The following is a 15,941-nucleotide window of genomic DNA, read 5'->3' as shown; positions in this document are numbered from 1 at the left end:
AAAGCTGCAGATTTTCACTTTAACTTTTAGCTTTTGTTTTTTTGAAAGTGACGTGACAACAGGCCTTTCTCCCTGCAAGTGTTTTCCACCAATCAGGACACTGCAAGCTATGACGATGTTTAATGTTTTTTAGGAGAATGTTTACACAATCCCCCAAAAAATAGCATTCAATAAAAAATTTAAAATATGGTATGAATACATTTAATTTTATTTATTTGAAAATCTAGCAGAAAGTTTCTTTTTAGAAATATTCTGTCCCTATTGATATATATTTTCACATGCAATGCCTGGATTACCTGCAGTCCATCTATCTATCTATCTATCTATCTATCTATCTATCTATCTATCTATCTATCTATCTATCTATCTATCTATCTATCTATCTATCTATCTATCTATCTATCTATCTATCTATCTATCTATCTATCTATCTATCTGTCTGTCTGTCTGTCTATCTATCTATCTATGCTGTTAGACGATCAATTTCATGCGTGCTTATGCGTGTGTACCCACTTACTCTAATTATGCACCTCTGCAGTCAGAATATTAATATTCCGAACAGTGCCTGGAAAAGTTATTATCCTGCACAAGTCAATATGATGTCCAAATGGAGAACAAGCACATGCTGAGAGCCCGAGAAAAAATATATACGCCTAATTAATTTAGCACATTTAGCTGCTTTACCCAGTTTGATATGAATAAATGAGATTGCTGTGGTTTTGACTCTGCACGCTGCCTCCAATTTAGTATGATTTTTGCTGATACAACTCCCCCCTGCACCACTGTTTCACCAACCTTGGTCAAGTTCAAATTGTGTGACTGTACTTGATTGAATTTGCCTTGTGAGGTGGATGAATGTACATTTAGAGCCAGAGAAAACTGAATGATGTTTACCATATTAACAAAGCTTAGGTTGCTCCCATACTATCTGGTCAAACCATCCCCTGCAGCCAATACCGCTAATTGGTTCGGCATTTCAAAACCAGTACAATTATTCTATTAGCTAATTTAGAGTTTGGCTGGTATGGATGGTATGTCTCTTACCTTTGTAAGACAGTCAGACTACTGTGTGGATTGACAGCCAACGTATGCTGTGGCTACTATAAACAGATATCTGCATGTGAATCTGTAGGCAACAGGACAAGAGTCCAAGACCAATCACGTCTGAGCGGGCTTTTAGGTGTCTACAGGTAAACGGTCCGTGTGGAGAGCAAAAGAGGCAGAGCGCATTGGCCAAAATGCAATTTTGAAACCCTTTAACAATGGCTGGCTACACTGGAACCCCCAAAAATATTGGCCCGGAGGCTAAATCATCATCCGACTAATAGCCGTTGCGTTTCGAGATTGTGATGTGTGGCAAATCAACAACAAGTTAAATTTGATAAAACACAGAACGGGGGTCCAAAAACAATTGGAATACGGTGCTTAAATATAATCACCTACTGCGGGTTGGGTAGCAAAAAGATAAATTTGCCCCCCCTAAGTAAATAATGGGAATCCATTTGCTCCATTGCAGCATGCTGTAACTGTCTCTTCCATGTCTCGGCCAATTTTAACATAACAGGGCCTCTCTTCCCTCTTACTGTGCTGCTTGTCTAGCCCCCGCTGCCTCACAAACAAGCATATGGGCCGCAGTGACACTTTCAGCAAATGCACCTCACCATGAGTGCATTTATTTTTAGCGCGTGTTGTCCGGGTGGGACTCAAACTTCAGGACCACTCAGATGACCCAGATAACCTTCATCACTGCTCTAGCTGCTGGGCTGCTTCAATAAAAGTTGCCATTTAAAAGTTGATGATTTTAATATTTATCAAAAATCCCTTTTTTTTTAAAGAAGCACTTGAACTCAGTTCTCCTATTACAGAATCCGCTTCATCACAAGCAGCAGGTGAGAAGTCAGTTTCTTAGCAATGACATGCTTTAGAAGAAGGCCACAAGAAAGCATTTAACTCCAGGCCTTCAATCTCCTGCTTTTCATTTCCTTCCTTTGACAAGTGCCTCTCATTCATTCTCATCGTTATCAGTTAAGACTCAGGGATCACGGGTTCACATGTTGTGAAGACGGTCGTCAGGGTAACTAGGGCAATGATGTCATTAAGTGGCAAAGATGATTTCCCCTTGAGTAATGGGAAGCCTTAACATTGTCATAAGATCAGAAATGGCTATAATTTGATTCTGTGTGTCACACTAGTGTACCATAAATGATTACATGTGAAAAGGTTCAACAAATTCATCTAATGTATTTCCTGTGACTATACCTGTATACAAGCAATACGTGAAAAGTGATTGTCCAATCAAATCTTAGCAACTGCAACTAGGCACATCGAGCCTGTCGAGCTTTGGATTTCTCCACATGCTGGATGTAGTGTGTAATATAAAGAAAAAAGGCTTGATAGCTCTCTAAAAGTGAAGCCAAAATATCTTGATCGCTCCTGGTGGCTGGCTGCAGAACAGGTCATAAATTGCACTATACAAAAAACAAAGTACACGTTGAATACATTTTTCCCAAAGATTGGATCATTCATTTCATGGAGTTCTGATCATGCTGAGTTTTGTCCAATTGTTCATTCTTCTGATTAGAACGTGGTGAAACATGTGCTGTGATTGACTCGCGATCGATTAAGCGGGTGGACGGGCGGGACTTTGATACTGCGGCTCCACCGCCTGATCACTACTGCGCGGACTCTTGCTCCAAAATCACAAGAAGAAAGCATACGTATCCGGGAAGCAATATCATGGAACCCACGGCAGTTCTAGGCAAAATTAAACAGCATTTGCAGGCTATAATTGGCCAGGCATCCATGCTTGCGCGAGGGAACAGAACTTGATTAATTCAGGTCCTCGTCCCTGACCAATTGGCTATCCTAGGCTTAACCAATCGGGCTGCTTCATAGGGCACACTTTTGTACAGTGGGAGGAAGTGGAGAATGATTGTCCATCTCTATCTACAGTCTATGAAAATGTATCTAGAAGGAAACTGAGCAGCCAAACATTAGAATGAAATCTAAAGTTTGTCCTTCTTATTGTCATAATACTAAGACTGACTTGTACTGCAATACAAATGACTCGTACTGCAATACAAAAGCACAATATAATTTATGTCAACACTAAAACGTTCAGAGACTACACCATTTTCAACCAACCCAGCTAACATTATCTAGAAATGAGAAGCCTCCTTTTCCCAGATACATTCTTAAGAATTCTGAGTAAATCTGTCTCCACTATCATTGAAATGACACATGCTGTGCCAGAATTCAAAAGTTTGGCAGGCATAGTAATAGTACTTAAAGGAAGATGAACAGCCAATTAGATATATTTCTATTTTGCTACTCTTTATTCACAATCATTGTAGAATAATTGAGATTCAGCTTATTTGATTCACAAAAGCTTCTCCATTGGCTGTTTTGACTAATTTTGGGGTTTTCCAAGAAAAAGTCTTCTGGCAGAAGGGAAGTTATCCATTTCAGTCTCCAGATGCAGCGTCAGTGGTTTGTTTGAATATTAAACTTGGTAACAAACTTCCGCCAGATGTTCATTTAAAGTCCATGGTTTTTTTTCTTTCTTCTCCTTCCTACTGTTTTCTCTCATCCAGAGACACACCCCAGACGACCGATGGCGGAGCCAAGACGCCCCGGTCCAAAACTTCATCCCGCTTCCCCAGACTGGGCCGCAGCCGCAACCAGGAAGCCAGACCTGAACCCCAGAGTGGTGACCTTTAACCCCCCCCCCAGAGCCTTTGAACTAATAATCTCTCCCTGTACAGGCAGAGGACGACAATGTTTTCTGTGTCCAGCCTGGATCGTGACATACAGGCTCACAGTTTGAGGACATTGAGGACGTTAAACGGACCTTCAAAGCCTTACAGATAAAAGGCCTTAGTCGAGGAAGGGAGATGGATGCGTTCACATCGCAGGACTCTCTAGGAGATATGTAAATGTTTCTGTGGATCATCTGGCTGAGTAAAGGATAAATGACTCCCCAGAGGCTGCGTATCGACCGAGCCAATCATACAGTACCTTTTACCTCACTGAGAGACACAAAGACTCTCTGTAAACTGCACATGATCTAGCCTGGACTGCTCTCTCTAATCTCAAACACAATAAGATGATGGAGACTTTTTTTTTTTCTGCTCAGTTTTGTAGTGAAGGTGTATAATGGTCACAGTGCCTACAGTGTTTTGTAGCTGCTTTCCTGCTCTGGGTAGGTAGGGAATGGTGTGCAGAAAGATGAAGAGGGCGCATATGAAGGTATACTTTTACGTTTTTCCGCTGCTGTGTCAGTCAGCGTTATAGTGCCATTACATTTAAGACGACAATGACTCTCTTTGGCTTGGGCCATTAGGCAATGGGCATTCCTTTTTCCTACTTTATCATGTTATTGTTATTGTTATTATTATTATTATCATCATTATCATTGTTATCGTCCTTATTATCATGGCTGTAACAGATAAACTGCGGGAATGTAACATAGCTAAAGGCCACCAGGGATATAGTATTTATCAAAAACATCTTAAATTCCTAATAATGATCATATTAGTGGTTTATGGCTGAGCACCACTGCTAAAACCAAACTCTCTTTGGGACTAGGAAAATGATATTGGTGGGGGGTTGAATCTTTTTGATACCCACTGCATTATTAATATTCTCCCTGGACTCCTCTTATTGACTTGGGGAAAAAACTGCAACTGCAACACCCTTCCCCTATCACTAAGAGAAGAATTTAAACCTTATAAATAAATATATATATATATAAGGTTTTATTTAAACCATAAAATGATAATGTTCCCAAGAGCCACTAATGCGCACATAATAAGTGGAATTAGACATTGCCAAATTAAAGCAAACACAACCCAATTCTAGCCTAGCTATTTTAGACCTAGAGATACTAAATAAAAGGTTAAACTATAATTAAAATAAAAGGCCAACATTATATGAAACCGCAGACTTAAGTGACAGTGGAGAAAACATCACCAGTATCAATAAAGGTCCACATGGTGTTGGGTTTGACATATTGGTCCTCTCAGTAACAGAAGGAATATTGTCCCTGCATGCGGGGAACACACATTTGCACCTTTCCTTCCTCCTTCTAATCATTTTTGGACAGTCCCTTATTCAGAAGGTCCACAAATAAGCATACCTTCTTGCTGTTTCATCTCAAAAGTATATTTCCTCATCTCCACGTGTCTAAAATCAGTTTCCCCTACTGTGATATATGATATGATACATTTGTGTCAGAAATACTTCTGAAAAGAAAGGAAGGTAAACACTCTTGTAGCATTAAAACAGAAGGGTAAGCTGTGTTTCTGTAGGTTTACCCTCAACCCCGCTATACAACGCCAATATATAACATACTTATAAGGGTCTTCATCAAAGGTTGGGCTGGCTATACCAAAAAATCCAAAGATTGTTTAACTAATGTGTCAGGATTTAATGCAGCGTTATGTTGCAAATAAATGTTTTAATGAGGACTAAACACTTGAAGGAAAGCTGCTTGTTAGAAAGCAAGGAAAGGTGTGTACAGCCGACGCTCATGCATATGTATGGCTTACCCAAGAGTAGTCAGAGACTATGCTCAAACGACTGATTGTGTTCGAAAGGTGTTGGAAAACTTGAATCAAAGGGTCGGCTCCCAGAATGGTAAACACTGTTCATCGTGTATGAGGGGAGGTGAACAAACAAGGCTTGTGGGTTTTAATTACGTTGTTATTCTCACATAAAAATGACCCTCACAAGTATTCATCTACTGGTAAACACTGTGCAGTGTTGTTAGGAAACTCTAACAGGGATGCTGACTTCCGTATAAAAAAGGAAAGAAAAATGAGACAAAATATAAAAACCTTTTAAAGAAATTATTTCACACATGGACATACTTTTCCCCAAAAGTCAGCTGCCAGCATCATGCTATATGTGACAATGTTGTTTGACAGCAGGTACAGAATAGTCTCTTTTTTATAACAAGTAGCCTTTTCATAGACATCTCTTTTGTCTCTGGGACCGCTGGTGGGTCTAACTTCTCTGCACAAATATCCATGTTGTCTGTGTGGCAATGCACAGCAAGTACACACGGGATCATTCACAGAAAGCTGTACAACAGGTTTAGCATTGCGCTCCTATAACGCTGTCACGCTCACAATGGGGAGTTTTAAAAAAAGGATCAAAATCAATGCAGCAGATATATCTTTTTTTAAATCCATGCATTTAATCTTCCTCGCTAAAGGATCATCAGTTACAATGCAAGTAAGGGAACAACTGTTTTGTCAGAGATTTGTGTTATGTTATGCTAGTAGTGGCTAATGTAGCCTCTAGCTGCTAGCCTTTGAGCATAGATAAGATGCGGGCTACAGGTCTGTTAGCTCGGCTGCACGACTCCAGTCTTAAGCCACAACTGATGCTGACTCAAGTGACATCACTTGGAGTAATTTATTATACTTCACACAGCTCCTGCTCGAGTCAAAAAAAGCCTTCATACAACATTTATTTTCACATATGCAGTAGTACTTCCCAACACCTTTAAACAGACGTTTTGTGTATAATTGGTGGAATGCCCCTTTAACCTTCCTGTTGTCTTGGGGTCAAATTTGACCCCTTTCCAAAAAAGATCTATATCAGAAATGTGGGTTTCTTCCAAACACATTTTCTGAAAGGAACCTGGGTGGTTTCCATAAAATGCTCCTTACAAGATAAATAAATAAATAAATAAACAGTTCACTCCTTTCATTGAATTTTTTTCAATTTTTAGCATTTGGAGAAAAAACAACTGGTAAAACAACTTTAAAAAATGAGAGGCAAATGTCAAATGTTGACTAAAAATTGACTAAAATGTGAACAAATGTTAAATAAAGTGACAGAAATGTGAAACGATGTCAAATAAGTGAAAAAGGTAAAATAAGAAATTAAATTCATAAGGCTCTGAAAACATTGACAGACGTTGCAAAAGTGACAAAATCCTTGGGGGAAGCCACAAAAGGGTCGAAAAAGACGACTATAACCTTGATAAAAGGTTATCAAGATTATTTTGACTCAAAAAAACAAAACTTTCTAGGTTGGCGGGAAGACAACACACGGGGTAAGAAACCTGAAGGCAACTTAAAGGTACCCTTTTTGAGTTGTTGTCCACTAGTAGGACTATGAAGCACTGTTGATATGTGGGGGTCACCCCTGTGATTGTCAACTGTCTATCTGCTGATCGACTGTTGGTGGTGGTCACGCACGAAGAAGCGCTGTAGTGTGAAACGGACGGCTATAGCAAACATGGATGTAAACGAGGCTGGGTTTAAAAAACTCAAAAATGTCATTTAAAAATGTTTTATGAGGAAGAAAATGTATTCACATTTATTACATTTCAGTGTGTTTTGGTGAGTAACACTGAATTTAAAATTAACTTTAGTTTGTTTAAAGAAAAACTCCACAGGCTACCTTTAAACCTGAAACTTCTTGTTCCAGAAGAAATCTCATCTCGTGCTTTGCAGTTATTAAAAACTAGTTTGAATCATGATTGTTTTACTAAAAGTCCTAATGGGATCTCTTCTATGGCTTGAAGCTCTGAATGCTAAAAGAAAATCTCAGGTGCTGTTGAGAATACACAAGCACGAGTCTTTTATTGACAGTAGCAAGAAAGAAGAGGCCACAGAGAGTACCTGGTGGTCCTGGTGGTTTACTCTATCTCGGGGTATAGATGTCTTCATGATATGATCACAAATATCACTATTCTTTTTAAATGACTCCAGCTCCTTCCCTCAGAAACCTCCAGCCGCTGGATGAATTGAATCTCGCCGTACCTTGAGGCTGGTAATCAGAACGGTGACAAGCAAAGGAAGTGGGTTTAGCTTAGAGATGCAGCCGAATTGTTCTCTTGCAGTATGTCTGTTCTAATGTACGTTTCTTTTCTTGCCTTATATAGCGGTCAGGCCTTATCTATCAGTGTCAGAGCAAAGGGAGGCTGAACAATAAAGTACAGTGTACATATCCAATATCACCACCACCCCTGTGTCAGTGTTGTCATTGTTTTCCATGTTGCTTGATGACAAAAAGGCCATTACGCCATTCTGCTGCAACAGAAAGCTTTTCTGTGCAAATGCATGTCAGTGTACATTGACGCATTCATGCATGTGTACATTTCCTACATACCGTGGTATCATTTAACTACACAATAGGTCCATGCACATGTTTATACGGTGAGTTGAGCGCTTTAGCGCTTGCATTATATATTCGGCAAATGAAATGGAACTGCATTGATGTATAGATACCGTGAATTCCATCGGTGGAGGACCTGTGGCCCTCGCTGCATCGGTTTTGCTTTTCAAATGTTTATATAAGCTTTGCTGCCTCACTAAGCACTCTCTGAGATTGTATTCAAACCGTTCAAAGCCATCTTAGGAAAGGCTGTTTTTCTTCTGTGCTGGGCATGCTGCACCGTGTCGGTAGAGAGAAGAATGGCGAGGGTGGACTGAATGCGCATTGTCCATTGACCAGAAAATTGGTTACAAGCCCGTTTAGGATGTGGATGGTTGCTTTTGGCAATGGTAGACATTACATACACACACACACACACACACACACACACACACACACACACACAAACAACTGGGTACATGCAAGCCAAGTACTCAGAGCGCCAACGCATCTCCTGCAATGTTTCTATTGTTTGAAAGGAATGGACGGAAAGGCCTGGTTTGGCTTTGACATTTATTAGTTAAAAAGAGCTGAAAAGTGTAATTTACTTCATTGTATCAAAATGTGTATATTATGGGATGCTCTGCCTGTATACATGGTGCAATTACATGCTCCTCAGATGGTCCCATTTCCCAAATTGGGGGGTCATTCTTCCGACTTAGGTGCGTTGATAAGTAGTAAGAAAACAATATGGATGTTACAAATAAGATGTTTCATTATATTGCTAGTGTTTACACATGTTGACAGCTGTTTCTACAATTTATTTCCAGTTTGAAGGTTTACATGAGGGATTTTGTCCTAGACTTATTTCTGCACAGTACAATCCCTAAAACCACTAATCAATCAGTCAAACATTCTTTATATAGTACTTTACAGCAACCAGCAGGTATCCGATGTGCTTAGCATCAGACACCAAAAATGTTGCTTTCCCTTACTTGTTATCTTGTTATCTTATCTTATTAATGTTCATGCTAATAACTTAGTATTATATCAACCCAACATTTACATTAGTTTCTGTGTAATATGACGTCTACTCTGCAAGTTGTGTACCGAAACCTTCAACGACTTTCCATTTAATTTTTAGGGTTGTTTGCGTGAATTTTTAACATTTACTATGCAAAGTCTTATAATTTGGAAGATGTGGTGGGTAGAAGCAGATTGGAGGGTCAGAACGGATGTGACACATGAGGGGACATGTGATGTCACACATGGAGGGACAAGTCTGACTACTAATTAGCCCTCATGCAGAACACCTGGGAGACACAAGGAAATCCCAGGTTTGATTATATTTTTTTGCACTTTTAAACAATTTGGAACTCTCTCTCCATTTCCCCCAGAGAATCAAGCTTGAACTGCCTACATTAAAGGAGAATTATGGTCAATTTGAACACATAGCTCTGTTGTTTGTAAATTTGGAGTGCGGTCAGTTGAGAGAAAAATGAAACCAATCAGTGCTGCCTAGACCGTGTTATCCTCCTGTTAGCGTTAGCACCCAACAGGCTTCAACAGGGCAAGTTTTAAACATGTTTTTAGCCTCTAAACATGTTCAAAATGTCATTTAAAATGTAGATGTGAAAGAAAGACATAGAAGTTGTGTTAATCATACCACTGTATATTTCCAGTTTTCCAGTGAAGTCCACACTAGTCTATTGTCAAACTTATACAATCTAATATTCCAAAATGTATTTTTTCCACAAAAAAACCCAATTTGTTGTTGTTATGTCCTTAGTAATGACTATGTAGAAACAGGCGGTAACCTGACACCACAGTGGAGCCAGGAGAGCTGAAGTTCAAGAGTTCAAGAGCTTTTACAGGTAACTAAGCAACAGTGGCCACTTGGGCTCCCCTGGCTCCACTGTGGTTCTAATTCCAACAGCTATTGTAACATTTCCTATTTTCCATTTATCCACTCTATGTGCACTCACATTTAATTCACTGTAGATATTGCGGTAGCAAGTGATTTGAGCATGTTGTTTCAGGGAACTCTTTTGCCCTGAGTTCAGCCTTTCAGGCATTGCTTCTTCTCAGATGGCGTTGCCCCGCTTAAACTTAAGTGTAACATTAAATGTTATGCAGTTTAGATTTATGTTGATGCTGTCATTGCAGTTTAGGTATACCTATTCTTCTGACGGAGGTGTAATATGTATACAGCACTGGCATTCACACACTGACATGCATACCTCTTCATTTTGTCTATGTCCTCGTTCTGCGTGTTGTGTTGTATGTAGATCAGGTCACTTTCACTAATGTTAGCTTGGAGACCTAATTTATCTGTTGGGTAACAGACTAAAGAGAAGGACACTACCCAAACTGGCAGTAAATACCACCGGCGGTGAGATGTTGCTGTTCATCATGCTAGATTTGGTTTATCAAAGATGCTAGCAAAGCAACAAAGTACAGGAAATAAGCACAAATTATATCAGCACACAAGCACAAAAACATCTGATCGGCCGGATCTCCGTGTTTAGTCATACTGAATATTAACCGTCAATGTTGATGCAGTCTATCGAACAGAGCTCCACAGGCCTCTTAAGTGGCTTAAGAGTGGATCCTAGATTAATACATACAGTACAGGGTAAAACTAAATGAAAGCTCCCTCCACTAGAGAGTTGGTCTTGAACGAACACTGTCCTTGTGACAATGTCCACCAGTCAAACTTTGAATACACAAGTCTATAGCCACAATGTTTCATTTCGGGGATTGTTCAGGTTCCGCCGGAAATTCAGCCTGACCTCCTGCTTTGTTTGTGTTGGAATTCTGTACTCCCGTAGATGTATGAGGACTCTGGTTAACTGCTCCTCAGATCTCTGCAGGATAAATCCAGACAGCTAGCTAGACTATCGGTCCAATCTGAGTTTTCTGTTGCACGACTAAAACAACCTTTAAACGTACAAGTTCCACCAAAACAAGTTCCTTCCGAGGTTATTTTACTGCGGCATTGTTGCTCCGTCCCGGGCTTGGCGCCACACAAGACGAGTATGATAGGTTTAAAGAAATGCCAATAAACCAGAGGACGCTTTTCTCCCATCCCGGAATGCTGCGTGTACTGGCTAGAGCTAGACTATGGGTACATCCCATGGCCCTTATTTGATAGCTCCTTGACTCTTCGGACCTCGGCTGAACTGGAAGTTGTCCCATCCCTTCTCTGTGAGTCTCAAAGCTCCCATTTCTACCCTAAGGACAGAGGAGCGAGCATCGAGGAGGGCTCCTCGAGGAGCTGTAGGCGAGGAAACATGAGAGCAGTCTTCCCGGTGGCCGTGAAGCTGAAGGAGTTGACAAACTCATGTGACGCTTCAGAGGAAAGGACGTCTCATCCCTCTGAAACACATTTACTTGTTTTCTCTCTCCTCGGGTGATTTTCTCGCGTCACTCCTGTGTCTCCTCGGTTGCAGGGACTAAGACGTGAGGAAGGCACGTGGAGGACTCGAGGAGGCAATGTAAGCAACAAGAGATGCACTGAATGAATACATTTACCATGTTTCACCTCCTCATCTACTAGTGTCTACTCTCTTTGTCCCACTCTCCTGCCTTTCTTTGAAGATATGGAGGTCCATCTTTGCTCATTTTACAGGACTGCATGCAATTACCAAGCTCTTAACTTTGTGCGAGGAACATCAATGAGACAGGGACCCTGATTTAAACAAGGTCACTGAATAAGCAGTAATCCTACCTCTACCACGCACAATGACGTCTTGGCTTGAGGACGCATGTTCATTATAATAATAAGAAAGAGGCTGACGTCTCAGAGCCTATAGACAGTGGGCCCTTCAGGAAGGAGCTCCCTAATAGAAACCAAGATTAGCATGTGCTTCATGTTTGTGCTTATAAGAAGGGCAACAGCAGATGTTCCTCTGAGACAGAGGAGCTCTGCTGAGCTGCATACTATCTTAAATGCTTGTGTCAGTAATTGCAGTAACTTAAGCTTGTGCAACTTTTGATGTCTGGGCCATAGTGGATACTTTTCAATACCCCAGTTTCCAGATAAGAAGTAGTGTGGTCTGCAATATGGAGGGCATAAACAGAATGGCATGCTCGGTGATTACAGGACATTTCATTGATAAGTCTGAAAGAGAAATTCACAGTCGGTCCCAATAAGTCTGCCAAACCAAGTGTCAAACATCACAATCTTTTAACATTAACCATCTTGTCAGGATGCGTTAAAAACCACGAAATAAATCATCAGGGAATGGAAGCAGAATCCCACATACACCCCAATACACACCTTTTAGCTAGCCGCTAGCTCTGTTGTTTATGAAACCCGTTTCCCGCGGTAAACGTTTCATAAATCCCATTGCTAACACACCACAGCTCCACTACACTTCAGAAGACAACCAGTTTTTGTCATTTTTCCCGAGTACCAACCTGGAAAACAGAATTACGGGGACAGTGAGTGAGTGAATGAACCGCCATCCTCGTCGCCAAATCTCTTCCTGAGCGCCGCGGGGTACTGATACCCGCACTTTGGTTCTGCTCTTTTTGTTTCCCTGCTACGTTACATTTGCCTTGACCAATAAAAGTTGAGATTCGTACTAAACACAAACAACAAAAAACACATCTGCAATCTGCTGGGATACATTCAGACAACTAGCTCCTCACACTACTGTTTGCAAAGTGGTGTGGATGAATAATATTAATAATAATTTATACAGTTTATTGATCCCCGGTGGTGAAATTACAACTTACACTCTGTTTTGTTAGAAATCACTACACACAGGTCTGAAATATACACACACATACTCAGGACCTATACATGCACAAATTGAGAGATGTCAGAGGGAGTGGGCTGCCAGTGGTGGACCAGCACCCTTAGTGGTTTGGGGGGGTGGCATCTGAAGTGCCTTGCTGAAGTGGCATCTCTCGACCTACACTCTGTACTTTGGTCAGGGTACAGAGACTTGAACCGGCAACCCTCCTATTCCCAACCCAACTCCCTGTGGACTGAGCCACTGCCACCCCTAAGGCAAGTAAGTATGCTTTTTTTGTTTTTGTTGTATCAAATTTTCGATTTGCTTAGCTCTTCTTTCTCATTAATGCTCTGTGTCATCGGTTGTTGATGTACAGTCACGAAAGTTCAGCTCCTTTGCTGATTCAATCTTAGGTGTTGTGTTCTTGCTAAGCTCTAATAGTCCTCCTCTAACCATTTGTGATAAGATAATAATGTAAATTGTGACTTCATCTCTGTTCCCGGTGCCTGTACTGTATTTCAGCACCGCTCTTTGTTTTCTTTCCGAGGTTTGGAATTATTTGTCCCAAAACAAGCATGTCAGCAATGTTTTTTTTTTTGGTCATGCTCACACGCTCCTGTTCTGGCAGAAGTTAAATTGAAGCTTCTGTTCTACTTCTGTACTTTCCACACACACTCACACTCATACTCACACACACACACACACACACACACACACACACACACACACACACACACACACACACACACACACACACACACACACACACACACACACACATTCACACACCTTCTCAATCTCTCTCTGTCTATCCTGCTCTATCTCCCCTCTCTACTAGATACTAGAGGTTGGGGGGGGGGGGAAATCAATACAACATAGTATCGCGATATTTTCAGTGGCAATACTGTATTGATACGCTGACGCAGCATTTATCTTTTATTATGTATGTGTTGATGTAGGTCAGTTTGTCTGCTTGACAATCCGTCGTCATCCGGGCGTCTGGCGAGTCCCTCCCCTAGTGCTTTTTTCATTTTCGTCTGTCATCTTTTCCTGTCTTTACTTCGTTTTTCTTCTTCTCTTACCCCCGTCCTCTTCTCCTTTACAGGTTCCCCCTTTCATCTCGCTCTCCTCCAGCCTGTCACTTCCTGTCTGGCCCCCCCACCTTTTACTCTGATCTTTTATACCCTCTCTTCATCTCCCAATTATCTCTGTACCTTCATCCTTTTCTCACTGCTTTCCCTACCTCTCACACCCTCCCCCAGTCACCACCACACCATCTCTCTCTCTCTCTCTCTCTCTCTCTCTCCCCTGAGACTCAGCCTGCAGGTACATTGTATTTACTCAGCCTGTCACTGGCTGCCTCTGTTTATTACCTATTCAGCGAAGAGGCAGGAGAGACAGAGAGAAGCAGCTCTTCGGAGGATTGTCCTCCCAACTCTCCCGCTGCTGTCTGTCGCTGAATCTTACAAATGCCATGTTGGAAAATTGATTGTTTCGGGGGGTTTTCACCCTCCTTTCCTCTTTTTCAATGTATTCAGTATCGAGCGCCGACTGCTGCCCGTTATGTCAAACAAAGTTTCCGTGACCTGTAGCTACAGCGGATCATGAAAATGGATCACCTAAAGCTCTGAACAGAGGATGCATTTCTGTTTGTTTTTTATCTGAATGAAATCCCAAATGAAGCTGTGATGGATTATGTTAATTAATATGCGGTTCTGGAAACATGGGGAATAAACGATGTATGTGTGCGATGTATCTCTAATCTGTTCAGAAACTTCTTCAGCATTAAGGCCACATACAGCACCAGTAGTAGTCAATGTAATTAGATAAGGGATATGCTGATTCTCCCCATGTTGGGAATCAGATAAGAACAGGGGAGCATGTGTGACATAGAATGTTAATTTCAAGATAATGTTCTAGGTAAACAGGTAGGATGGGCTGTTTGGAGCTTACACATTCATCCATCAGGAAGCTCCAGCTTGATCTTCAGCTCTTACCGTAGAAAACCTTCCCTTGGCTCTAACAAGGCTCTTCTTTTGTTCTTGTCCTCTCTCATTTTTTTTTGTTTTCCCCCCTTTGACGGCATGCTGCCTCCCCTTCACAATGCAATCGGATCCTAAAGTGTGCTCTGCCTGCCTCTCAAAGCTATCACAGGCTTTCACAATAGCCCGCGGCTCTCTTTTGATCAACCCAGAAGCTTGATCTGAACGCCTCGAAGAGCAGCTTAAACTGCAGCAGGGAAGAAGTGCGGAGGTCAGATGGAGCTGCGACACAACGATGGGAGGGGCCTTAAGAAGGAGTCTGGGAAGTTATATCAGCTCAGAAGTAGGACGTTAACTTAAAAATTACTACAGTTAGGAAGAATACAAAACTCCAGCATTAAAACAATGTTTTTGTGGGTGGCTTTAGGGACTCCAGCCCTTCTAAAAAAAATCTTCTCAAAAGCCCTGTATCTTTGAAGTCTTCACTACTAGTTCTGCTATGCCATTCTCTACAGAAATGTAATACAATTGAGTGCATGTTGTTTTATTGGCCTAACAGTAGTGATATGCACTGATGACCAAATTTTCGTGTGGTCTTCGCAAGTTCACTTTGTTAGGGGCCACTTGGTTTGCATTCAAGCAGCCCAGATTATTATTGGATGGATTTAAATGTAGCAGATCTGTCAGCCAAACGTTCATTCTGTGAACTCCAGCCCAGTATAACAAAAATAGATGAAATGAATAGAGATCAGTAATGCTGTTTACTTTAAATTCCTACCAGACTCACTGTATGTTATCCATCTTAAAAATAGTAACATCAATGTGTGCCTCTCTTCAGGTGGCAGGAGTGAAAATGACTCATCCTCAACATGTGTTTCATGTGTTCCGGTTCCAGGATGATGAGGATAGTTGGAGAACAATTAGATGCACAGTATGGTGCAGGCTCTACAGGAGGATTCTTTTCTTTTGCACCTATTATGTTTTACCCAAACAATTTCTTGGTATTCTACTCTCAGATGGCTTGGAAATATACAGTGGGTACGGAAAGTATTCAGACCCCTTTAAATTTTTCACTCTTTGTTTCATTGCAGCCTTTTTCCAA

General features: G+C 41.2%; 1 protein-coding gene across 2 annotated transcripts in view; it reads left to right on the top strand.

Moving 5' to 3' along the window:
* The window catches only part of snx29 (sorting nexin 29), a 168,508-nt gene extending 163,835 nt beyond the window's left edge, over positions 1–4,673 (top strand). Inside the window, exons 21-22 of one of the 2 annotated variants that reach the window (XR_004655164.1) lie at positions 3,594–4,248; positions 4,282–4,673. Coding sequence is in view for 1 of the 2 variants with exons in the window: in XM_034861446.1 (XP_034717337.1) it covers positions 3,594–3,720 (127 nt within the window). In the remaining variant the exon portion in view is untranslated. Of the gene's footprint in view, positions 1–3,593 lie in introns of both variants that reach the window. The other variant, XM_034861446.1, reaches the window with a different exon arrangement.
* Positions 4,674–15,941: the final 11,268 nt, after the last annotated feature.

This window comes from Etheostoma cragini, chromosome 21 (assembly GCF_013103735.1).
Source record: "Etheostoma cragini isolate CJK2018 chromosome 21, CSU_Ecrag_1.0, whole genome shotgun sequence".
Lineage (NCBI taxonomy): Eukaryota > Metazoa > Chordata > Actinopteri > Perciformes > Percidae > Etheostoma > Etheostoma cragini.
This window is presented reverse-complemented; position numbering and strand designations above follow the sequence as displayed.